This window comes from Watersipora subatra, chromosome 5 (genome assembly GCF_963576615.1).
Source record: "Watersipora subatra chromosome 5, tzWatSuba1.1, whole genome shotgun sequence".
In the NCBI taxonomy this organism is placed as follows: Eukaryota; Metazoa; Bryozoa; class Gymnolaemata; order Cheilostomatida; family Watersiporidae; genus Watersipora; species Watersipora subatra.
Genome location: NC_088712.1, coordinates 33,737,403 through 33,764,948, shown reverse-complemented (window position 1 = coordinate 33,764,948; position 27,546 = coordinate 33,737,403). Strand labels below are relative to the sequence as shown.

Here is a 27,546-nt window from a genome sequence, read left to right as displayed (position 1 = left end):
CAATAGGGAGCAATTCACAATGATCTCTTCTGCCACTTTCGGTATATTCTATATTGCCAATGAAGTATATATAACTGGTTTTCACTGTTGAAGTTGGAGACCGGGATCATTTTAAGCTAGCTTTGTTGGTATGATGATCATAGTTGAACAAAAGAGTGCGTGATAACCATGTGATTTTTTCAAGATCAGTTATTATTGTAAAGAGTTGCGAGAAGTGTCAAACTATTTTGACTGAAATTTTGTCTGGATGGAGTAGTGATGTGATTAAAATAATTGTTGTAGGTGAGCTTATTACTATCGTGGCAAACATTAATGACCAGCGTGACGCTGTATTACAGGTGTTAATAATTTTAATATCGGTAAAACTAGTGCTTGGAGATTAAAATGCTTGTGAATTATATTTAAACTGTAACAAAGATTGTTTCACTTTACAGAGAACAACAATGATAAAACCTGAATGATACCTCCGAACGTCCTCCTCAATGACCAATAAAAATTAATTTTAATTTTATTTTCAAGGTAATATTCATAATATTGTACAATAAATAATAGAATTAAGTGTGTAGATATGAAAATAAAAATTTTTTTGCACAATTAAATGTCAAAATATATTATCTGTCACATTTGAATAGGGAGTTCCAAAGTCTGGTGATTCTCCTAATAAACAATCTTACCTTCTTGTGAATTTAAATCCCGCTAATTGTATTTTAAGCGTTTGAAAATCAACAGCTAAGTTTAAGACTAATATTTAGTCATGTTGGCGGTATGTCCTTGACCTATGGTTGAGCTACAGCTGACTTTTGGTTTACCTATAGTCGAACTACAGTTACCATTATCAGTGACTGACTTTCATAACAGGTAACCAATTTAGGCAGCTTTATTTCTGTGGCTTCATATGAAACTGTGGTTGAATGTCATTCTGCACATATGTTAATGTTCAGTAAGAGATCATGTATGAAATTGGTTGTTTAGCTTACAAAGATATAACACTTTGGCACCTTTTTCAGAGATGTGATAATAGCACTCACAAGTGTTCTTATTAGGTGTTGGTCATATGGGAAATTTTTGCATTGTGTGATTCGATTCTTGCAGCCTATGCTCAACCCTGTCGTGGAGGCGTTATGCATAGCACCCTATTGTGGAGATTTCTACAGAGGCAGAGTGAAAGCTGTTTCTGGAGAGTCGGTGCAAGTTCATTTCATCGACTATGGCAACACTGAGCTGGTGTCTGTTAACCATGTTAAACAGCTTCTGCCACAGTTTAGACAGCTTGAGCCACTGGTAAACTCTACGTTCTTAACAATGATGTCTTTGGTAGAGTTATCTTGATAATTAAAGGCTGTATGTTCTTAACAATGATGTCTTTGGTAGAGTTATCTTGATGATTAAAGGGTGTATATTCTTAACAATGATGTCTTTGGTAGAGCTATCTTGATGATAAAAGGGTGTATGTTCTTAACAATGATGTCTTTGGTAGAGTTATCTTGATGATTAAAGACTGGGTGTTCTTAACAATGATGTCTTCGGTAGAGTTATCTTGAAGATTAAAGGCTGGGTGTTCTTAACAATGATGTCTTCGGTAGAGTTATCTTGATGATTAAAGGCTGGATGCCACGTATTTGATCGCTGGTTATGATGTTTTTGAATTTTGCAAACTTCCAACTTTTTAATTAAATTCAGCAAAGAAATGCTCAAATATTGTTAGATGTGTGAAGCACTATATAAGCTGGAACATAATGATATTAAACAATTTTTATTGTGATTTTTGATATTTTGCTTTATGTCAAAATCGAATTTACATGCTGTCTTTTATTGTACAGAATACTGATTGCTTTTACTTAGAAATGAATGAATACATTTTGTCATGGTTCAGCTGTTGATATCAACTACTAGCAAACATAGCTTAGATTGTATAATATCGCGCCTCCCACTGTAGTTTTAGACCGTACAGTACATGGCAATACTATACTGTTACGTGGTGTGTAGTTGTAGACAGTACGCAGCAGTACAATAGTGGTGTGTAGTTGTAGACAGTACGCAGCAGTACAATAGTGGTGTGTAGTTGTAGACAGTACGCAGCAGTACAATAGTGGTGTGTAGTTGTAGACAGTACGCAGCAGTACAATAGTGGTGTGTAGTTGTAGACAGTACGCAGCAGTACAATAGTGGTGTGTAGTTGTAGACAGTACGCAGCAGTACAATAGTGGTGTGTAGTTGTAGACAGTACGCAGCAGTACAATAGTGGTGTGTAGTTGTAGACAGTACGCAGCAGTACAATAGTGGTGTGTAGTTGTAGACAGTACGCAGCAGTACAATAGTGGTGTGTAGTTGTAGACAGTACGCAGCAGTACAATAGTGGTGTGTAGTTGTAGACAGTACGCAGCAGTACAATAGTGGTGTGTAGTTGTAGACAGTACGCAGCAGTACAATAGTGGTGTGTAGTTGTAGACAGTACGCAGCAGTACAATAGTGGTGTGTAGTTGTAGACAGTACGCAGCAGTACAATAGTGGTGTGTAGTTGTAGACAGTACGCAGCAGTACAATAGTGGTGTGTAGTTGTAGACAGTACGCAGCAGTACAATAGTGGTGTGTAGTTGCAGACAGTACGCAGCAGTACAATAGTGGTGTGTAGTTGTAGACAGTACGCAGCAGTACAATAGTGGTGTGTAGTTGTAGACAGTACGCAGCAGTACAATAGTGGTGTGTAGTTGTAGACAGTACGCAGCAGTACAATAGTGGTGTGTAGTTGTAGACAGTACGCAGCAGTACAATAGTGGTGTGTAGTTGTAGACAGTACGCAGCAGTACAATAGTGGTGTGTAGTTGTAGACAGTACGCAGCAGTACAATAGTGGTGTGTAGTTGTAGACAGTACGCAGCAGTACAATAGTGGTGTGTAGTTGTAGACAGTACGCAGCAGTACAATAGTGGTGTGTAGTTGTAGACAGTACGCAGCAGTACAATAGTGGTGTGTAGTTGTAGACAGTACGCAGCAGTACAATAGTGGTGTGTAGTTGTAGACAGTACTAGCAGCATTTTTGCTAGCTAGTTTGTTGTTTTCTGTTTCTCTATCAGTCAGGAGTTATGAATACCAACAGCCTAATCCTTGTTTTTACTCTAGTTTGAGTTGTCTCACTGCTGATTAATGGAAATGGTCAGACTGGGTTATATCCATTTACACAAGCTTATGCGGGGGATTCCTTTGTATTTATTTCTTTTGCACGCACCGCTGCGAGAGATGTTTCCGGAGTTAAGTTCTTTTGCAAGTACTAATGCAAGTGGTTTTTTTGACTTATCTCCTTTTGCACAAAACAATGCAGTTGGTTAGTATGGGGCTGGACACTGTAAAGACTACTACGGGTGTCTCGATCGGACTTGAGTCGCACATTTTAATGTCAGTTCCTGTTTTCGATTTATCTCCTTTTGCATAAACTAATTTAGCTGGTTGGTATGAATTTGGTCCCTTCACAGACTAATGCAGTTGGTTTGTCTGATAGTAATGTCTTTTTGCATTACCATTTAGAGGTGGTTTATGTAGAGTTTTGGGTTTCGGCACAGACAAATATCAATGGTTTGTTTAAAGTTGTCTCCACTTGCACAGACATTACGTTGTCTGAGTTATGGCTAGTAAATCTAGATAGATTCTTTAACTGATGTGTTTCTTTATCATTGTCCATCCATAAATGATGTAGATGCATACTTATTTGTGCACGGTATCGTCATGTCTAATGTAGTAGGTGTTCTTTACTGCAGGCCATGGAGTGTGCACTGGCTCATCTCAAACCTCCGAATCCTAGCCAGGGTTGGCCTCCGCAAGTCAATGAGATCTTCTCTCAAATGGTGCTCTATAAACAAGTCTACTGTAAGATATACTCATTTGATCAGGGTGAGGATATTATCTCTCTCTTCGACCAGATACTTTCCTATTTGCTCCCCATCGTATCTGCCGTTGTTGGTCTAGAGAAATGATATTTCAAGGGTTCTATAGGTTCAAGGGTTTACCTATCGCATTGTGATAGAAATTTCTTATATACGTAAAACCTCTAATTGAACGCCTTGGCGCTCTATTTTTCAACCCTTCCTCTTCAGTGGCGTTCAATTGCAGGCGGCGTTCAAATAAAGGCTGGCGTTGTGTTTTCAAATGGCTCATCAAAGTTTTCGGAAGATAAATTTAGCCCTATTATGGGTGAAGCGAATGTCGCCTATATTTTGCCCTCTTTTTCTGGTGGAGTGATATTAAACCTTTTGGATGCAATAAATCTGCTAACTTACATCCAACTTGTCAATGATCTCTCAATAAATAGGCATCAAGAAACAGAGAATTATCTATGCTAGTTGATATCTATTGATTGCAATCGACTTGCGTTGATATTATAGCTTTTCTTCTGCACTGCTGAACTAGTCGATATTAGTGTCAAAACGATTTTTTGGCAGAGCAAAACTTTTACGCGCTGCATTTAGCACGAATGCAATGCTTAAAAGTTTGCTCGTTAAATGTATCCTTTGATTTAAAACTCGCAAACCATTTTTATATGTGTGTTCTTCAAGGTATTAAAACCCAGTTAAACAAGGAACTTCTATTAGCCTGAGACAGTTAGTAATTATTTCTATGGGCGTTGCTTTCAAAGTGCATCTACCATCATAAATTTTAACCGTTTTTAATATATGTAGGCTACTTCAAATTAAAAAAAGACCGCATTAAACAAGGAACTACTAAGGTAATTAGCCTGAGACCGTTATTGATTATTTCTATGGTGTTGCTTTCAACGTTTTAACGAAAAAAATGAACAGCTTTGGAATTGGACAATGAGAGAATTGATTGTTATTAATGTAAATGATTCATTATTAATACGATTTTGTGGACACTTTTTTACTGGTCACTTGATATTATGGGTTCATAAAGATCAAAGATAGTCTAAGTCGCAATCAAATGGAGGTGCCATTCAAATAGAGGTGGCGTTCAAATAGACGGGCGCACTCTATTTTTCAACCCTTCTCTCGTAGTGGCGGTCAAATATAGGTGGCGTTTAATTCGAGGTTTTACGGTTTATTGGTGTTTACCGCAAAGTACATAGGTGCTATTCATCTCTTTTTCACCGAGTTTCCAATAAGTGATGGCGCTTGAAAACTTGGGTGAGTCACTCAAGGCTACGAATATCCATACATAATTGCTAATCGACCCAAGGTCGAAAAATGACCAATACTTGCTAGCATAGAGGTTTTAGTGTTAAAGATGTATCGCAGAGCTCAGTCTATCTCTTGAAAGACAACTGATAATAAGGCTACTATTATAATATTTCATATGTGCTGCCATTATAATTACTTTAGTTGGTGAGTGTTTTCAGAAGGTATATGCATTGAGCTCAGCTCTGACCTATTGGTCAGCGAGTGTTTTCGGAAGGCCTAGACCAATATGCATAGAGATCAGCTATGTATGACCTCTTGGGCAGCGAGTGTTTTCTGAAGGCCCCGACTGATATGCATAGAGCTCAGCTATGACCTATTGGTCAGTGAGTGTTTTATGAAGGCCCCGACCAATATGCATAGAACTCAGCGCTGACCTATTAGTCAGCGAGTGTTTTCTGAAGGCCCGACCAATATGCATAGAGCTCAGCTATGACCTATTAGTCAGCGAGTGTTTTCTGAAGGCCCCGACCAATATGCATGGAGCTCAGCTCTGACCTATTAGTCAGCGAGTGTTTTCTGAAGGCCCCGACCAATATGCATAGAGCTCGGCTATGACCTATCCATCAACCTGGTCCTCAGACTCTACTCAGGTGAAGAACTCATTTTAATACGCCAACAAACCAACTCTTCGATATACCTTCGCCTCGTAGAAACATGGCGATTGGGAGCTTTCATTCTATGATAGTCATGTTTCCAGCTTACAAGGTCATATGTTGGTACCCTTTTGTCATTAGAGGTATACAGTACAATCTCAAATATTACAATCTTATTACATTTATTTTTTTACTTTCATCTAGAGATGGTCTTTCTTCTCTCAGATGCCTTCTCTCTTTTCACTCGCACATATAGCTCTTACTTTCTTCTCTCAGATGCCTTCTCTCTTTTCACTCTCACAGATAGCTCTTACTTTCTTCTCTCAGATGCCTTCTCTCTTTTCACTCGCACAGATAGCTCTTACTTTCTTCTCTCAGATGCCTTCTCTTTTTTCACTCGCACAGATAGCTCTTACTTTCTTCTCTCAGATGCCTTCTCTCTTTTCACTCTCACAGATAGCTCTTACTTTCTTCTCTCAGATGCCTTCTCTCTTTTCACTCGCACAGATAGCTCTTACTTTCTTCTCTCAGATGCCTTTTCTTTTTTCACTCGCACAGATAGCTCTTAACAGTACAACTCTAATTATCATTTTTCTTAATAAAAAGTACTTTTTAATAATCTCATTGTTATTAAGGTAATATGGAAGTTTCGCTTTTGTTCTGGCATCCAGGTTCACATGGCGTCAGCAAAAGATGAGTTTGCATCAAAGAACAGTGTCCAGATATTCAAATTCTAGCAGATATAAACATGACTACTATGTGTAGTATAAAAGTGTGAACCACTAACATATTGAGGCTTGCTATTACAGTTGGTTAGCATTGCTGCCTTGCAAGGTCAGCAGTTCAACATGAAAGAATCATGTTATTACCAGTATTCACCACCTGCTCACCAAACACTCCATTTCTAGAATATGATTTGATAAAGTGATCTTCTCTTTCTTTTTAACGGTGAAAAAATAAAAAGACTCAAATTCATAATTTTGTGTGTTGTAGGCAAAAATAGTAACGGATATTGGTTAGTGATGCATTCCTTGAGGTTTGAAGAAACTCCTTTATAGTGCAATAAAAATTAAAAGCGGTCAGATGTATGTGTTTTGTATCATTTGCAATTTGCATTAATGGCATCCAAATCTAAAATCTGTTTGCTTTCTTTCAGTTATTGCTTGGCAGTTTAAACACAGACATGGCTGTGGAGCATACTACCTATCCGTGTTGGTGCAGCGGTTGAAGTTGTCTGCTCTGTTCAATTGCATGACTCGGGCTCATACTAATCGACCGAAATGCTTCCAATAATGGCCCATGCCAACTTTTTATGTCCACGAGATTTTAGATTTGCTGACCAGTCTAAATTTAGTTGAATGAGGTTTGATAAATTCTCATGAGGTAAATGATACATCAAAATAGGTAAGGCATCGCATTCTAGGCCGTGCATCTATCTATAGTTGTCAATCTCTGTGCATTACTTTACTTGCTTTGCTAAGTTTTATCGGTCAATGTGAACTCATTATCTGGCCTAACATAGGGGTTCTGAGGCTAGACAAGATGGCCGACGTACAATCGCAGCACATCGGCTATCATGAAATACTCATCAGTAAGAACATGGCTTCCCCTGGCACTGAGAGCTTTACTTCTCAGGTATGTCTAGTCTTTGGTGTGTTTATAGCCCGAAATCCTTTCATAATGCTGGCAATTTGATTTTGTTTTCATTGGTTACAACTTCAGCTAAAATTGTTACTTTCTTTGAGTATTTTATAGCTCGCGGTACCTTTACTAATCATTGCCTCCACACGTGAGTCTTTAAATTTACATTAGTCTTAACATGAATCATCCATACATCGTAAGATATGGGCGAGCAGTCGACTCGAGACCAAAAATAAATCACAATGCACATTTTTTTACGTTTCTTTAATTATAACAGCTAGTACCCAGGCAGTTCGGCATGTGTAATAACTAATCTCACAACTATTCGGGCATATGGCAAGGCAGTTAATCGGTGCATATGGTAGAAAGTTAAACTACTGAAGTGAATGTCTGGATTTAGAATCCTGTTTCAAGTGATTTTTTTGCAACTTCTAAGTGAGGCTTCATACAGATAGATGGACACAGGTCTTATTATAGTAAAGATTTCATAAGCGGAAGCGAATAGTCTTAACAGAAAAATTAAGGAAAATGCTGAAATATCAAAAAAACTACCAGAGTATAACTTCTTTTGAGTTCTCTTTATCACCGCCTTGACCTCTGTACACATGTACGACCTTGACCTTTATACATATGTACCACCTTGACCTCTATAAATATGTGCGTATGTAGTTGGATATGGTCATAATTTAATTAATTAGTGTGAATTTCTACGAAAAGATGTCATATGATATATGTAAATGTTTACGAGAGGATGTCATATGATATATGTAAATGTCTACATGAGGATGTTATATGATATATGTAAATGTCTAGGAGAGGATGTCATATGATATATGTAAATGTTTACGAGAGGATGTCATGTGATCTATGTAAATGTCTAGGAGAGGATGTCATATGATATATGTAAATGTCTAGGAGAGGATGTCATATGATATATGTAAATGTTTGCAAGAGGATGTCATATGATATATGTAAATGTCTAGGAGAGGATGTCATATGATATATGTAAATGTCTAGGAGAGGATGTCATATGATATATGTAAATGTCTAGGAGAGGATGTCATATGATATATGTAAATGTTTACGAGAGGATGTCATATGATATATGTAAATGTCTACATGAGGATGTCATATGATATATGTAAATGTCTAGGAGAGGATGTCATATGATATATGTAAATGTCTAGGAGAGGATGTCATATGATATATGTAAATGTCTAGGAGAGGATGTCATATGATATATGTAAATGTCTACATCAGGATGTCATATGATATATGTAAATGTCTAGGAGAGGATGTCATATGATATATGTAAATGTCTAGGAGAGGATGTCATATGATATATGTAAATGTCTAGGAGAGGATGTCATATGATATATGTAAATGTCTAGGAGAGGATGTCATATGATATATGTAAATGTCTACATGAGGATGTCATATGATATATGTAAATGTCTAGGAGAGGATGTCATATGATATATGTAAATGTCTAGGAGAGGATGTCATATGATATATGTAAATGTCTAGGAGAGGATGTCATATGATATATGTAAATGTCTATGAGAGGATGTCATATGATATATGTAAATGTCTACATGAGGATGTCATATGATATATGTAAATGTCTAGGAGAGGATGTCATATGATATATGTAAATGTCTAGGAGAGGATGTCATATGAATATTGTTATTACTGTTTTAACCCTTTGGCTGGGGAAATGACCAAAATGTCGTTTACCAGTTGCGTGGGGAAACGACATTTATGTCCCTTTCGGTAGACGTTTATAAAGATGTCGCCTAGTCACGTTAAACAAAGGATATGAACACTGGTAAGTTTTAAACATCATCAGCAAGATATCGGTCGATGATTTACAATATGAAACAATTATCTGAGAGGCGTTGCTTTGCGTTAAAAGCTAAACAAATGGCACATCCTTGGAAAAGAATAAAAGTTGGAAATACCAGTCAACACCGGCTCGACTTTCAAAACGGTAAAATAAAAGATTATTTAATCCTGCGATCGTTAGTGATTTTTTGTCTGATCAGAATAAAAATAATTCAGATGATAGAAGTGATGTAAACTTTCTGGACTTTTAATATACTTGGAATATACAGAGAAAACCATCGTTATGGTGGCTCGCATGGCTACGTTATAGCGTTTGACTCTACCGAAAAAAAATGCTTCCAAGCATTTCATACAGGTACAATTGCACATGATTGTATTTTTTAGTAGTAGATATATAAATGAATGTTTCTGTACAAAAAATTTTTTGCTCATAGAAATAGATTTAAGATTTGAGCTATGCATGTTCATAAAATATCGATTTTATTGAATTTTCGAAAATAAATTACACGAGTTTCGGATGTTTTTGGGGGCTTATACCCGGTCAAAGGGTTAATATGCTATATCAATTTATACTTCTATGGATATTTTAGTCTTTGTATATTTTCAAAAGCGGTGTTGTTTGCTATTGTAAGATATTCTATTTACATGTCTATGAAGGTCACATGGATGTCACACGCTAACACCTAATGAAAGACCCTGAAATACTGAAAAGACTCTAGAAATATGTAGTCTTAGTTATTTGAGAGTCTTTGTTTACTGCTATGAAGTCTACAAATGACTGAGTTATTATTAACCTAGTGTAGGTGTCATAGGCCAGCCCATCTCATCTCATATTATGCTAACACTGCAAAATAATATTTATTGATGTATCTCTATGAGTCAAATAAGAGGGAGTAGAGAATGAGCAAAGACCTTATTCAGAGGTGCATTCGATAGTATCTCAACTATTCATGTTTTTTTGAATTTCAAGGTTTTAGTTTGGAGAAATCCAGTATCTGGAAACTAACTAGTTTATCTCATGCAATCAGTTAATTTCAGTTAATCTAAAATTAATTCTATTGATAGCAAAACCACAAGCTAAGGTACTCGGAGGCGATGGGGATGACCAATGATATGGCTGATGTCGACAGCTGGGGCTTTGGAGTCGAGTCCGAGATCGGCAACCTGAATAGTAGTACTCGCAGGCAGAATATCTCCGGACCCTTCAGTCCCCTCGAGCTGCGCTTCTTCCCTTACGCCGCCGTCCGCTCAATGAAGTGAGCAATTCATCTGTTCTCTCATTTCATGTCCTCTCTGCTCGAAATTGAAACTTCAACTGACTAGAATGTGACTCCTTGAAACTAAGTGGTTGAATTAGGTCAATATCACACAACCTTTCTAGGAAAAATATTATTTTCATGTACATGACCACAAATATGACCATTTTATTAAAGTCGCTGCACATCTTATGAGTTTGTGTGATGTTAGGGTATGCACCGCCTTAGTGAAGCCTCAAGTGATATATCTTGACTAGATTTATTTTGTGCCGCTAGATTATGATAATCCGATGGTTGGATTAAGCATGATAATATGCCTTTTTGCAGTTGTTCATGTGGTAGGCATTCAGGCTTGATTATTTGTTTTTCCATAGCTATCACTTTGGAACCTCAGGTCAATTTTTACCCGCGATTGTCTGACTGGTTAGTTTTGTTTTCGGACTACCAATTCTTTGGCTCAACTGGCCGTCTCACAAGTTACTGAAATTGATGAATTGTTACTAGTGTTCGTTGTTGCTACTCGGTGCAGGTAGTACGAAGTCTCAGCTATTGCAGGTAGTTCTAGGGCCTAGAATCTAGGCGTTAATTCTTATTCTTGATACCTGGTGCAAGTAGCATTGATTATTACTGTTAGCTGTTACGAGGAGCAGTGGTAATTTATGGAGCTAGTTGTCAGCTATAGTGGTTATATATAGAGCTGGTTGTCAGCTATAGTGGTTATATATAGAGCTGGTTGTCAGCTATAGTGGTTATATGTAGAGCTGGTTGTCAGCTATAGTGGTTATAAATAGAGCTGGTTGTCAGCTATAGCGGTTATAAATAGAGCTGGTTGTCAGCTATAGTGGTTATATATAGAGCTGGTTGTCAGCTATACTGGTTATATATAGAGCTGGTTGTCAGCTATAGTGGTTATATATAGAGCTGGTTGTCAGCTATAGCGGTTATATGTAGAGCTGGTTGTCAGCTATAGTGGTTATATATAGAGCTGGTTGTCAGCTATAGTGGTTATATATAGAGCTGGTTGTCAGCTATAGTGGTTATATATAGAGCTGGTTGTCAGCTATAGCGGTTATATGTAGAGCTGGTTGTCAGCTATAGTGGTTATATATAGAGCTGGTTGTCAGCTATAGTGGTTATATATAGAGCTGGTTGTCAGCTATAGCGGTTATATGTAGAGCTGGTTGTCAGCTATAGCGGTTATATGTAGAGCTAGTTGTCAGCTATAGTGGTTATATATAGAGCTGGTTGTCAGCTATAGTGGTTATATATAGAGCTGGTTGTCAGCTATAGTGGTTATATATAGAGCTGGTTGTCAGCTATACTGGTTATAAATAGAGCTGGTTGTCAGCTATAGTGGTTATATATAGTGGTTTCTTTGCAGGCAGGTAAAAGTTGAGACGAGCAGTGTTAATGCCATGGCTTTGGATGAGATGCCAAACGATACTCACAATAGACTAATGGTAAGTTGTTCTTTCTCTTAGTTGTACAGTAAAGACCTCAACTCATGATCACCTCTCTTAGTTGTACAGTAAAGGCCTCAACACGTGATCACCTCTGCATCAGTTGTACAGCAAAGACCTCAACTCATGATCACCTCTACGTTAGTTGAACAGTAAAGACCTCAACTCATGATCATCTCTATGTTAGTTGTACAGTGAAGACGTCAACTCGCGATCACCTCTGCGTACAAATCTACAAACATCTGGTTTTATATACGAAGAAATTTTTAGCATCTTACATTTTAAATTTCTGTAAATGTTACTGTTTTGTAGTTATAACGAAAAAGTTGGTAGAAAAGAAAAAATGAAACAAAATATATCGATTAAGTCGATTTAAAATTAATCTGAAGTAAATAAGGGTCAGGTACCTTTATTGAGGACATAAAATATTGCATTCTAAAATATATGTCCAACATACGGCATATAAGGTGAATGAAGCCATTATTTGAACCTACTGGCTTCACGTTCTAATTTCACATCTTTGTTTTCTACCTGATTCTCACGTTCCTGTATGTCATCTCTCCCTAGCAAACCAGAGAGATCCAATTTATTAATCCTGTATGTCATCTCTCCCTAGAAAACCAGAGAGATCCAATTTTTTAATCCTGTATGTCATCTCTCCCTAGTAAACCAGAGAGATCCAATTTATTAATCCTGTATGTCATCTCTCCCTAACGAACCAAAGAGATCCAATTTGTTGTTCCTGTATGTCATCTCTCCCTAGCAAACCAGAGAGATCCAATTTGTTGTTCCTGTATGTCATGTCTCCCTAGAAAACCAGAGAGTTCCAATCTGTTGTTCCTGTATGTCATCTCTCACTAGCAAACCAGAGAGATCCAATCTGTTGTTCCTGTATGTCATCTCTCCCTAGCAAACCAGAGAGATCCAATTTGTTGTTCCTGTATGTCATCTCTCCCTAACAAACCAAAGAGATCCAATCTGTTGTTCCTGTATGTCATCTCTCCCTAGAAAACCAGAGAGATCCAATCTGTTGATCCTGTATGTCATCTCTCCCTAGCAAACCAGAGAGATCCAATTTATTAATCCTGTATGTCATCTCTCCCTAGAAAACCAGAGAGATCCAATTTGTTAATCCTGTATGTCATCTCTCCCTAGAAAACCAAAGAGATCCAATCTGTTAATCATTACTCATCAATAATCTGAAGGACCAATGAAATGCTTGCATTGAACTCTTAGCAAATAACTCCGGATGCTGCTGTAACTTTTGTATTAGCTTATACGTTTGTGGATAAAGTTATAATTGTCCATTAGCTTTGTTCTTTTGTTGCATTGTCATATTAAAACAAAAGCTGTTGTTTTAATATGACAATCCTTCATCGCTTAGGGCAAGTATTTGTGCACGGTTAACTAGATATCTGTGTGCTATCTGCCAATGGCACTTCACACTCGCTATCATATACTGTATACAGATTACGGAAGATATTAACTCTGCTTAAAAACTTTCATGGATATGCCAAAATATGTCTTATTGTTTCGTTGTGTTGTTCTTAGTAAAATATAGATGTTTGCTAGTTGGCTTTTAGGTTGCGGCTGGACTCAGTGTCAACCCAAGCAGCTCAAAGATTATAGCAAGGGAGACGACTCTCATGCCTAATATTCACGGGCTGCCGTCTCTCATGTGTCTGCTTTTTGCACCATCCATTCAAATCCGGTAAGCATTGTACATGTAGTAGGAAAGTTGGAGTGCACCGAATAGGTAAATGGTGTGGTAGTACTGATCAACAGCATTGCTTGCAGTGATCTGCACCGTTTTAGGAAAAGACAATTGTCAATCGAATGCTCATATTCATTAAATATGAATTAGCCAGGTGTCAAAAGATGAGTCACTTGCTACTGTTATCAGCTATGTTATTAGAGGTAATACAAATCCTTTATTGCTGTTATCAGCTAACTACGTATGTTCTTAGAGGTATCTCTAAATGCATCTGTTCTGACTTGCGAACAGCTCAAAATTAATAAATAGTGTTTGATGCCCTTTTAGACAGCAATTTATATTTCTACCAATGTTATATGAATGACTAGCTGTGCCTCCCGGCGTTGTCCGGGTATTAAAAACCAGCTTATAAACAATGAGAAGTGATGAGAGTTACCTACCACTTGCTATTAGCTTGTCACATTGCCAATAGATAATGGTATTAAAATCAACTCGTAAACAATGAGAAGTAATGAGAGTTGCTTGCCACTTGCTGGTGGGCAACTCCAGCAAGTGGCAGGCCATCGCCAAGTGGCCTGGCACATTGCCAATGGAAAATTCCAGTACGCTTGCAATAAGCGCTAGGCTTCTAATGATGGTATGCCATTACGTTGCATCAGCGTTGTCTAGCTACAGCTATTCTAAAAATAGCTATAGCTGGACATACCGAAAACAGAAAACAGACATACTTTGAGAAATATATATATACTAGCTGTGCCACCCGGCGTTGCCCGTGTAATAGAAGAGTATTTGGACAGAAAATTGATTTGTATTTAACATATAACAACATTTGCCATTCTAACTTTCAAACTACATATCGTGAGGAAGGTTTTTGTCTTATAAACAATGAGAAGTATGCGCAAGGATTTTCGCCACGCACATACAAAACAAAAACAGCATGTTGTTTTTGTTTTGTATTTGCGTGGCGAAAATCTTTGAGTGCGTGATCCGGCTAGCCCGTGATGAATAATTTTCCGACGTTGATTCTGTGTTGAATCAACGTCGGAATGTTGAATGTTTAAAACGTCTTAAAAATTGTTGTAATTAAACGTATACATTGTCTTAGCTAAAAAAACTATTCATCGTTTGACCTAAACACAGAATACGTGTGTACATTCAATAAGTATCCATTCAAAAAGCGTGAGTGATATACAATGTACCGTAAAACCTCGTAAAACTTTTAATTGAACTGCCTCGGAGTGTTGCTCTTAACGAATCCCAGGTAAAGTAAGGTAATCTTTGCATAAACTTCAAGAAAAATCGGCAAAATTGATCGTGGGTAAAACGCTCAAAAGAACAAGATGTCTTTTCTTTTGAGCATTTCAGCAACGATCAAGTTTTGCCAATGTCAATCTAGAAAACGTCCTTGCAATAACATCGCCTCAAACAACAAACCAATCTCAAGTGATAGAAAAATCTCTATACTTTTTGATAAAAACGTTTTAAACCTTACATTAGAAGCATTTAATTTGAAACAAGCCATTTGTGCTTTTGATTTATATTATAGTTTGTATATGTACATGTATCTACTAATAAATAAGTAAATATATGGACTTGTGACAGTGCTCTGATAACTTGAACGCTCTGATAATTCGAACACTTTTGCTCCTTGAAGTTTGAGTTATCCGAGTTTCACTGTATATATATAAATTATGGTTTAAAGGAGTTAACCACTTGAACCAACTTGCTTAACATGAACTAAGTTGTTTAATTTGTATTCTAATGCTGTTGCTCAACCATATGCCGTCTGTCATGCTGTAATGAGCAGGAACAGGGTTTATGATTAGCAGAAACAGGTTTTGCGAAAAGCATGAACAGGTTTTATGATGAGCAGGAACAGGTGTTTTGCCTAGTATACCAGTTGATGTATACATACACATAACTATTATAGTTATGTCAAATCTTGATGTCAAATCCTTTACATATAGGGCTTATCTAACAGCTGTAATAGCTGGTAGATAAGCTCATTTGTAGATGCGCAGAGTTGTCTTCACATTTCCACATTCATTAGTTATGGTCGTAATTAGTGTTTTGAAGTTTATTTTTCTTAACATTTAATATTGATTTGAGAAATTCTTTTGTTGATCAATCCGCCAAATTTTCTGACTCAAACACAGCATTTACCCCAGCAATTACAGATATAAAAGTCCATAGATACCTGGGATAATTGCAACTAGCAGTCCGGTGTCTAGTTACAGATAGTGGAAAAAGGACGAAATGGGAGTTGTCGGCACTACGCAGCAGTTGACTCGCATTTTATTTAAGATAGTGCTGATCATGAGGTGAATATGAACCAGTATGGAGCAGGAAGTCATAAACTGCATTTTTGTCTGGCTGGTTTTGATCAATTGTATTTACAGATGACAGATCTTTCTACATGTTTTTTTGTATTGTCTTTTATTAAAATTTTATTTCAATAGCTCATAGATCAGCAATACCTATGATATTTATATAAAATTTTATTTAACTGACGCGCTGAAAAACCACTAATTTTTTTGTAGGTGAGTGTAACCACATTTGTGCTTCTAAGTACCCTGCAGACGAGGTTTCACTCTAATGACAAACAGTACAACTCAGTGATATAGTAAAAAGTGATGTATCAAGTTGAAGTTGTCTTATCAAGCCATTTAGTGCTCTCACGCATTAATCCAGCATTAAATTCTATTTTTATATTAATAAATGCTGTTTTATATTTAAAACCTGTTGCAGCTTAGTAAAAATGAAAACTCATGCCTAATTTTTAATAACAAATTCAGTACTGAAATCGCTTTGCTATCAAATTGACCTTTGTTCATCGGATGAATACCCATTTTTGTATTGGAAGCTAGTCCCAGTCAGTGAGTCCCAGTCGGTGAGTCCTAGTCGGTGAGTCCCAGTCGGTGAGTCCCAGTCCGCTAGTCCCAGTCCGCGAGTCCCAGTCCGCGAGTCCCAGTCCGCGAGTCCCAGTCCGCGAGTTCCAGTCCGCGAGTCCCAGTCCACGAGACCCATTCTGTGAGTCCCAGTCGGTGAGACCTAGTCGGTGAGACCCAATCGGTGAGTCCCAGTCCGTGAGTCCCAGTCCGTGAGTCCCAGTCTGTGAGTCCCAGTCCGCGAGTCCTAGTCGGCGAGTCCCAGTCCGCGAGTCCCAGTCGGCGAGTCCCAGTCCGCGAGTCCCAGTCGGCGAGTCCCAGTCGGCGAGTCCCAGTCGGCGAGTCCCAGTCGGCGGAGTCCCAGTCAGAGTGTTACTTGGTATTTCAGCTGGAGTCAGTATATTTCTTTCTCTGTATCAACTACCAACTATGAGTTAGCCAACCCTTGCATTTAGGACAAGATCATAGCTGGTCTAGAGTAAAAGAGGAGAAACAAGTTAGAGTTGTGAAGTTCTCAAGCCTGTAATGGCTATATAGATTATATATATATATATTATATGGATTACATAAATTATATAGATTATATATTATATAGATATATATTATATGATATATAGATATATATTTTACAGATTATATATATTATATATATTATATATATTTTATAAATAGTATATATAATATATTATATAGATTATATATTATATAGATTATGTATTATATAGATTATATGTGTAGATTAACCAAAAATGGAAAGTAGAAATCATTTGTTGGTTGATGTAAGGCAGGAGGGAGATCAAGAAAGGCAACAAATGGTAAAGTGGATGGAAATTGGAGCTGCACGTACGTGTGTAAATCGTTTACTTCATGCCAAAGGCAAATCTAATAGTTGGAACACGAATATATTGAACGCTTGGATATCTGCAACTTTTCGCATGTAGGTCTCCTGAAGTCTGATATCTCCATGTTATACTGAATGTCTGAATAACTTCACTTAATGTTGTCTCCAGTAAACATATTCGCTATGAAAATGAACATGTACCACTTCGGCATTAGTCATGTGATATATTGGTGCTGGTCATTTGTCAACAACGATACCTTCTTTGGCATAATTTATTAGCAAACATTAGGTTTCAGTATGGTCTATACGCGTTTGTAAAAGTCTCGTGGGCTGAGACAGAGTAGCCACACCTAAATGGTGGAACCACAGCTGTTAGAGGGAATAATAATCAAGATATATCTCTGGATAATAGCAGAGATAATCCGCCATCTCATTGATCCGACTCTCACAGAATATAGGTCAGGCCTTGCCTAAATACCAGGCATAAGATGCAAGGGTTTCTACTTGTCTTCTGCCTTTTACACATTTGAGTGTTAAGTCTCTCCTGGTCCTTCGCAGTCCTTCCTAGTATGAGCTCTTTATGAAATTATTATGAGTTCAAGGTTACTTCTGGGTTACTTCAAGGTTACTTCATTTTACTTGTGTATCATACAAAGCACTTTTATTAAGGATTCATCAACTGGGTGTGGTAACCTAACATACCTTTTATATTTTATGAACAGATAATGACTATCCATGTTTTTCCAACAGTAGAACCTGAATGCTATCACATTAACCGCAAAGCATCTGAAGACAGGGTGAGATTTGTATTTAAAATGCTTATTGTTTGAAGATTTGGGAACGTGCAACCTTGATAGAGAGTGCAATTGGTACAAGTTTAACTGTCCCCGGCTTTTTGCGAAATTTAATTGGTTACAAATGCAAGATTTTGAAGTTGGATTCACAAAAAGCTCATGTACTCTTTTCCATGGAAGTCCATAGAAAGATGTTGAGCAGCTGTTCAACCTATTTATACATGTAGGTGTTTGTTTAAAGAAGTAAATCTATTGTTATAATTGAAGGATGGATTTGAAGTCATTTATTCTTTCTGTTGCGTTCAAATTCAAGTAAGTCTAAGTTTTTTCGGTTCCTATAAACCCTGAAATGTTTGGGTTTGTTTAACTTAACTGGCAGTCAAAAGCACATTTTGAGTTAGAGTCTGCTTCAAAGCCAGTCATAAAACCTTTTCTACAGGCATCTTCTGCTAAATATACACAAAAAAACTAATATTTGTATGATTCTTGAAGTGGTTGAGGCCTTGCTCCACCTTTAACTCAGGTTACTGGGAGCATTTAGTTATGCAAAGCTTGCCCCTATATCAGAGAATATCCATGGTCTTCTCTTGTCTTTACGATATTACACATAAACGTTTGCGCAGAGCTTTCAATACATGCCGCGCTTGTCTTTCCATCTTTTCACTTCAAACAAGGGATTAATAAGGCATGAATTAAGGTGTCTAATCCATGGGCCGAATGATACATACAGCAGCGATTAGCGGTAACCCCTGGGCACAGCCGCACCCTTTCTCTGGAATTGTGCTGCGCCATTACCTGTTGCCGGAACCAAATCTTATCTGGCTATGCAATACGCTTTTAATGAAGTAGTGACAAAGGCAAGCATGCACAAATGTAAAGTAGGGAGACTGTGGGTTCATTTACCTGCAGCTTCCTTTTTATTTGAAGGCAGTCATCTGTCTCTGCTCGTTTATCACGGTTTCATGCTTCAACAATATACACGCTAGCTGTCACTGTTCCTTCGAAATACTCATGAGTGAGTTTCTTGTCTGAGAATTTAGAATGCAACCAGTCTTTTCAGTTTGATTGATTTTCTGGCTAAAACCAAAGTAGGTTAATTACTGAAAAAAGTTTTGAGCATTTTTTGTATAATCGTTTGTCATTGATTTACGACCTCCGTAAATCTTGTTTGGAAATTATTAATACTTAAAAATTTTTTAGTGATCAAGTTTTTAAAGTTTTAGTTAATTTAAAATCATACTAAAGGTTAAAAGTACATATATAGTATACTATATACTATATATGGCTATATACTTAAACATACAGCTAAGAATATGAGAACACACGAGTCTTCTCAGGCAGAATCGTTTTTATTCAGGCAGCGCTAACCAAATTCCTCATATATCCGCACTCCTCGGGTTCAATAATCTAGTTCAAGTTATGCATATGGTTGAGTTTACCTGGCAATCCGACCAACGTCTCCTAGAACCCATTTCTGAACCAAATATATCTCAACCAAATATATCTCAACCAAAGAACGTACTAGAACTACCGAGGAGTGTAAATATTAGCAGATGAGTGTTCATCTCAGATAACATAGCATAGCACTTTACAAATTAGCCTATACCTCAGCCAAAGCAATTTAAAACTCCAATAAAGTCACGGCGTCAGTTACAGTTGTACCTTGACACATGTGTGACCTTGACCTTAATATAGTTAGAATTGTAAAGTGAGTATGATTGGCGTAAACAAAGTGTTTTAAGCATATAACTCTTTGGAAAAACAAAACACTTAGCGTTTGCTCTAACTGGAAATGCAGACAGAAGACAGATTAGTGTAAACCTATTTTATAATGAGCCAACTGTTATTACTATTTGTGCCAGCCATTCTCACTTAGGGCTGGTTCACACTATATCGCCATATCTCGGTGTCGATGCCGCAATACTTCGGTGATCGTCGATGATATAATATTCACACTATCACAAACCCATCAGCGTTTGCATCAGCAAATACTCCGTGACGTAGTTTTCTCATTTTTCTTTTTAAATTTTCGCGAAAAAACCTCTTTGTTTTCGCGTGCTTGAATGAAATGCTAGTCCCGCAGCGACTATCATAAAAGGAAATAAATAGATCATGCTATTTGTGGCTGCGAGTTACCATCGCCGAAATGGTTCACATTAAAAAGGTGATCGTTGATGCTCAGCGAAATATCGGGATAGTTTGACAACGGCAAACTTTTTCGACGTGTACGCGCTGCTTCGTCGATGCCATCGGTTTACGATTCACATAATCGACGATGAACACCGAAAGGAAAATTCGTCCTATGGCGATATAGTGTGAGTCAGCCTTTACTTTGTAACATATAGCTGAACTAGATATGATAAATTTGGCCTAGCAACCTGTTATTTCACTTAGAGTATGACCGTTGGATCTGTCAGTTTTTGCTTTAAGTAGTTGACATCACCAGACAGATTGAGTTTTGTTGTTGAATTGAGTCGCATACTAAGCATTCCACTCTAGAGAGACACCCGATAGAGAATCTCTTTGCAAAATTTAAATCCCGAGTAATCCTTCAGTAGAATGACAAATGGGCGCGAATCATTTACGGCTAAGTAGGAGCTATCGATTATATGGTAAGGTGAAAGGACAGCTGTGATAATGCTGCTCAGCAAGGAGTTACTAACATTTCTGCATATAAATTATATGATTACGTAAAGTTAGTTTGAAAGAGAAACTTTTTTTTTTTTTTGTATTTATAAAATATTTCACGCTAATATCTATTAGTCAAAGAGTAGGTTTAGTTATTACCATATGGGTGGTGATGGTCACACCATGTATTCAACTCTGTTTGTTTTATCCACATGTTGATGTCCTTAGTGTTCTTTAGTTTGGAGTCAGCTCTTATAGGTCATCACTCATCTGTAACTCAACTAAGTGGTGGCCACACCGCTGCTAAGTGGTGGCCACACCGCTGCTAAGTGGGGGCCACACCGCTATCAAACCAAAACTTTCTAAGTCAAAGTTTTGGGTAGAAGCGGCAGGCAAAGTAACCAACATCCATAAATTGCACTAAACAGCTTCAGTCTTACTCACCTTTATTAAACAAATGCAATTGAAACGAGCATTTGATTGGACAACTTATTTTTTATAAATTATCTACTTTATTTCTTTATTCAAAGTTGATTCAACTTTGAATAAGAATACAACAAATGGAATTGTGTGACAGTCGGACAGGAAATAGACGGGAATAGCGGTAATTTATCCGGGTTCAGTTCGGCATGTTTTAACTCAGTACAATCTTGGCATGGCTGCATCGGTAAAAATGAAAGCTTTTGCTGTCGTATTAGCATCCCTGCAATGTATGAAAAGTTGAAATCGTTTTCTCAATTGTCTCAAAACGTTATAAATATGGAAAGAAATCTGATATTCTGTGAAAGTCTTCTACCCAGCAGTGCATAGTGCAATACTAATAATAGCAATAATAATAATACAATGATAAAGCAAGAATGCAATACCAACCAAACACTTGTTGAACTAAAGTGTTAGTGTATGACACTTGGTTCGAATGACATACATTTAAATAGAAGTCAAAGTTCAGCCATAAAATTATTTTCAAAGTCTAAAGATTTGGTCATTCACCGTCATTCATACTTGCACACTAGCTTTGTTCCCTGCTGTTAGTTTAGTTCCAAGTAGATAAATCATATCCTTAAACTTTAGGGAGCTTCTTGTGATACATACACTGGTCACTAACTAGTGGAAGGAATAGGTTTTCTCTCTAAATTTTATAAAATTGAAACATAACAAGTAGTAGATAATTACGACTTTGCCATGCGTCTTTTGCCGTGCGTATGATCACCGTTTTACAGAAAACAAAATATCGCCTCTTCAACTTTGATACTCGTATGTATAGTCCTTAGCCAAGAGCTAGTCGTAAGTAGGGTGTTAGTTTGCCGAGTTAAGTTGATATGGTCAGTCCTTACCAACTGGAGTTGTCTGGTCAGTTCTTACCAACTGGAGTTGTCTGGTCACTCCTTACCAACTGTAGTTGTCTGGTCAGTCCTTACCAACTGGAGTTGTCTGGTCAGTCCTTACCAACTGGAGTTGTCTGGTCAGTCCTTATCAACATTGATAGCTTTGGTTTGATTGCACTTGGCCAAACCCCTCTATCTTGTTCTCTATGGTTACCGCTAGCCACATGTGCGCATATTAAATGTGCTTATTATGTTGGGTGCAAATATTCATCAACCAATTATGTCAGGGTTGAGCTACAGTATTTATATAGTTATTGGACTGTTAATTGCTACAAATTATCTTAAGCCATGCCTATTTCTAATAAGATTATATTTTGCCAAGTTTTATTGACCAAATGACTCTGTAAAGTCTAATCTTCAATCAAAGCATTAGAATACTGTTATAGTCGAAACTTACATATCATATTATTCTTCAAATTTGCAAGATGGTCAATACTGCAAGTTGTAGACTGTTTGTCTCCCAAATTGAATGTCACTAGATCAAGACCTGTACAAAGTAATATTTTTTGAATCGCTGTAATAATCACCTGTATCATTTCTTCAATGTGACGGTTTCCAGCAAGATTACACGATGAGAGTCTCGAGTATCATTTACGACATGAATAAATCTAGCAATAAAATAATTGCAAACTTCTAGTTTTCCGATCGAAAGATGATCAAGGAATTACATTGTGTTGGTAATAAACAATACCAGCCCATAAGGTATAATCGTATGCTATTGTAATGTATAATCGTATCCCTATTATAAGGTATAATCGTATCCCTATTATAAGGTATAATCGTATCCCTATTATAAGGTATAATCGTATCCTTATTATAAGGTATAATCGTATCCCTATTATAAGGTATAATCGTATCCCTATTATAAGGTATAATCGTATCCCTATTATAAGGTATAATCGTATCCCTATTATAAGGTATAATCATATCCCTATTATAAGGTATAATCGTATCCCTATTATAAGGTATAATTGTATCCCTACTATAAGGTATAATCGTATCCCTATTATAAGGTATAATCGTATCCTATTATAAGGTATAATCGTATGCTATTATAAGTTAACTTTTCAAACTGACTGGTACTGACTGAGTCAAGACCAGCGTAACAGACAAATACAAATACCTGTCAAACTATGACCAGACTTCAGTTCTAATTAACTATTGTCAATACTGGAAATATTGAACACTGCCACTGGATCCATCTACATTATATAATTTATAATCGTTTTTTAAAAGTTTTAGGTCTGTTAAATTTAATCAATAATGAGCTTTTGATATTTTAGTAATTTAATCTTTTTTATATTTCATAGTTCATCAACACTCAGCGGATTATACAAACATTTTTAATGCAGATTACGAGCTGTAATTCTGACAATCTGTCACCTATCCACCTGCCATAAAGGTGTCACCTATCCACCTACCATAAAGGTGTCACCTATCTACCTTTCATAAGGGTGTCATGTATCCACCTGCTATAAGGGTGCCACCCATCTACCTGCCATAAGGGTGTCATGTATCCACCTGCCATAAGGGTGCAGCCTATCTACCTGCCATAAGGGTGTCATGTATCCACCTGCTATAAGGGTGTCACCTCTCTACTTGCCATAAGGGTGCCGCCTATCTACCTGCTATAAAGATGGCACCCTATCCACCTTTATGAAAATGGATAGGTGCCATAAAGAATGGCACCTATCCACCTGTCATAAGGATGGCACCTATTTTACCTGTCACAAGGGGGTCATCTATCCACCTGTCATAAGGGTGTCACTTATCCACCTGCCATAAGGGTGTCACCTATCTACTACTCAGTGTAAATGTAAGCTTTTGTTTCGAGCAAAAATGATGCGTTACAAACAAGTTGTTTACATCATTTTCGCATGATTTTTACAAACAACAAGTTGTTTGTGGTATAGTACTGCATAATTCTGAAACTATGCAAGTTTTACTGTAGCTTGTCTGAGGCAGGTTTAGTTAGACCAGGAAGGTTTGGTTTAACCAGGAAGGTTTGGTTTAACCAGGAAGGTTTGATTTAATCAGGAAGGTTTGGTTTAACCAGGAAGGTTTGTTAGACCATGAAGGTTTGATTAGACCAGAACGGTTTGATTAGACCAGAAAGGTTTGTTTAGTCCAGGAAGTTTTGAAGTGTTAAACACCGAATGGCAGATTACATGATCAAATACTGAATCAGTACATCTCCAAGAAGGCTTCACTTTAGACTCACTCGTTGTGTGTAGCTAGAAGCTAGTCTGAAAAAGTCTGAGGTAATTCTACGGACTCATACAAACTGGAGATTGCAGTCTGCTTGAGTAGTTGTGTATCTCAATCATTTCATGTGTGGAACGTGTTTTATCTCTGACACGCAGCTCTCATCAGCTGTTTTAGTATTCAGTGTTAACTATTGAAGCCATTTCCTACAAGACTCACAGTGAAATCTAGAAATTAGAATACAATTCTGCTAAGCTAATCCTGAGTCGGCCCTAACTCCGCGGATCAACATAATCTCCTATCTGTAGTTAATCATCTACTCAGATATATCTGCCTCATTAATTCGATGATTACCCATGATGCAACAGTCTCCTTAAGCTGGAGAGGAATGCTGATTTTGGGAAACCCGTTCTGCTATGTTTACCAGTGCTGTCCGTTTATCACGTTTATCTTCATAATATTAATATATTTATATATTAATATATTGAGCTGGCTCAGATGAGCTGTCTTAGATCAATTAGTTGCAATGTTATCTGCCCCTGTTATAGATTTTAGTAAGGAGGAATGCCCTTGAAGGTGCCCTTGAAATTAGCAATCATCTCATTCGTAGTTGAAACATATCTAGAGTATTTCACATTTGTTGTAAACATAGGTATAACACATATCCAGAGTATTTCACACTTATTGTAAACATAGGTATAACACATATATAGAGTAGTTCACACTTGTTGTAAACATGGGTATAACACATATCCAGAGTATTTCACACTTGTTGTAAACATGGATATAACACATATCTAGAGTATTTCACACTTGTTGCAAACATAGGTATAACACATATCTAGAGTATTTCACACTTATTGTAAACATAGGTATAACACATATCCAGAGTATTTCACACTTGTTGTAAACATAGGTATAACACATATCTAGAGTATTTCACACTTGTTGTAAACATGGATATAACACATATCTAGAGTATTTCACACTTGTTGCAAACATAGGTATAACACATATCTAGAGTATTTCACACTTGTTGTAAACATAGGTATAACACATATCTAGAGTATTTCACACTTATTGTAAACATAGGTATAACACATATCCAGAGTATTTCACACTTGTTGTAAACATAGGTATAACACATATCTAGAGTATTTCACACTTGTTGTAAACATGGATATAACACATATCTAGAGTATTTCACACTTGTTGCAAACATAGGTATAACACATATCTAGAGTATTTCACACTTGTTGCAAACATAGGTATAACACATATCCAGAGTATTTCACACTTATTGTAAACATAGGTATAACACATATATAGAGTAGTTCACACTTGTTGTAAACATGGGTATAACACATATCTAGAGTATTTCACACTTGTTTCAAACATAGGTATAACACATATCTAAAGTATTTCACACTTATTGTAAACATTAATCTTTAATCAAACCTGCTTAAGCAATGCACGGTTCTTTAATCAAACCTGCTTAAGCAATGCACGGTTCTTTAATCAAACCTGCTTAAGCAATGCACGGTTCTTTAATCAAACCTGCTTAAGCAATGCACGGTTCTTTAATCAAACCTGCTTAAGCAATGCACGGTTCTTTAATCAAACCTGCTTAAGCAATGCACGGTTCTTTAATCAAACCTGCTTAAGCAATGCACGGTTCTTTAATCAAACCTGCTTAAGCAATGCACGGTTCTTTAATCAAACCTGCTTAAGCAATGCACTGTTCTTTAATCAAACCTGCTTAAGCAATGCACGGTTCTTTAATCAAACCTGCTTAAGCAATGCACGGTTCTTTAATCAAACCTGCTTAAGCAATGCACGGTTCTTTAATCAAACCTGCTTAAGCAATGCACGGTTCTTTAATCAAACCTGCTTAAGCAATGCACGGTTCTTTAATCAAACCTGCTTAAGCAATGCACGAATCTTTAATCAAACCTGCTTAAGCAATGCACGGTTCTTTAATCAAACCTGCTTAAGCAATGCACGGTTTTTTAATCAAACCTGCTTGAGCAATGCACGGTTCTTTAATCAAACCTGCTTAGCAATGCACGGTTTTTTAATCAAACCTCCTTAAGCAATGCACGGTTCTTTAATCAAACCTGCTTAAGCAATGCACGGTTCTTTAATCAAACCTGCTTAAGCAATGCACGGTTCTTTAATCAAACCTGCTTAAGCAATGCACGAATCTTTAATCAAACCTGCTTAAGCAATGCACGGTTCTTTAATCAAACCTGCTTAAGCAATGCACGGTTCTTTAATCAAACCTGCTTAAGCAATGCACGGTTCTTTAATCAAACCTGCTTAAGCAATTGTATATTTTGTTCCACATTGTTTTCCACATGTGATTCTGATCTTTGAGTTGGTTATATGTTTGTATTCCCATCAGCGAAATACTAATGACCATTTATTTCCAGATCACGTCAGATGTTGGCTATGATTTTACTTTCTGTTGATCGTATTGCGTTTGTCTATGTAAACATTGCCTCTCCACATTTAAGCTAATATATCCCCATCAGTATGCTCTTCGTAAGGGATTTAATCTTGTCCACTCACTAGGTTAATCCGAACCATAGCAGTTGAGTTACTAAGTCATTAGGAGGATGCTCTCTGAAATAGCTGATTTTCTCCTTCAAAATCACTGACTGATGATCATTCATCAGGTGTTAATGACAGCAAATATTTGTAGAGACACTAGCTGTTACTCTGCTATGAAAAGAGAGGCTGTATTTGTAGTGAGTCCAGTTGTTACTCTGTTGTGAAAGAGGAGGCTGTATTTTTAGAGACTCCATGTGTTACTCTGTTATGAAAAGAGAGGCTGTATTTATAGAGAGTCCAGTTGTTACTCTGTTGTGAAAGAGGAGGCTGTATTTTTAGAGACTCCATGTGTTACTCTGTTATGAAAAGAGAGGCTGTATTTATAGAGAGTCCAGCTTTTACTCTGCTGTTAAAGGAGAGGCTGTATTTGTAGAGTCCAGTTGTTGTTCTGCTGGGAAAAGAGAGGCTGTATTTATAGAGAGTCCAGCTGTTACTCTGCTGTGAAAGGAGAGGCTGTATTTGTAGAGTCCAGTTGTTGTTCTGCTGGGAAAGGAGAGG

General features: G+C 37.1%; 1 protein-coding gene across 1 annotated transcript in view; it reads left to right on the top strand.

Annotated features, from left to right (window-relative positions):
* LOC137396469 (ATP-dependent RNA helicase TDRD9-like) overlaps positions 1 to 27,546 on the top strand; it is a 100,532-nt gene that overhangs the window by 60,155 nt on the left and 12,831 nt on the right. The window contains exons 20-25 of the mRNA XM_068082757.1: positions 1,093 to 1,281; positions 3,752 to 3,884; positions 7,301 to 7,413; positions 10,330 to 10,520; positions 11,902 to 11,980; positions 13,564 to 13,691. Coding sequence (XP_067938858.1) covers positions 1,093 to 1,281; positions 3,752 to 3,884; positions 7,301 to 7,413; positions 10,330 to 10,520; positions 11,902 to 11,980; positions 13,564 to 13,691 — 833 coding nt within the window. The remainder of the gene's footprint in view (positions 1 to 1,092; positions 1,282 to 3,751; positions 3,885 to 7,300; positions 7,414 to 10,329; positions 10,521 to 11,901; positions 11,981 to 13,563; positions 13,692 to 27,546) is intronic.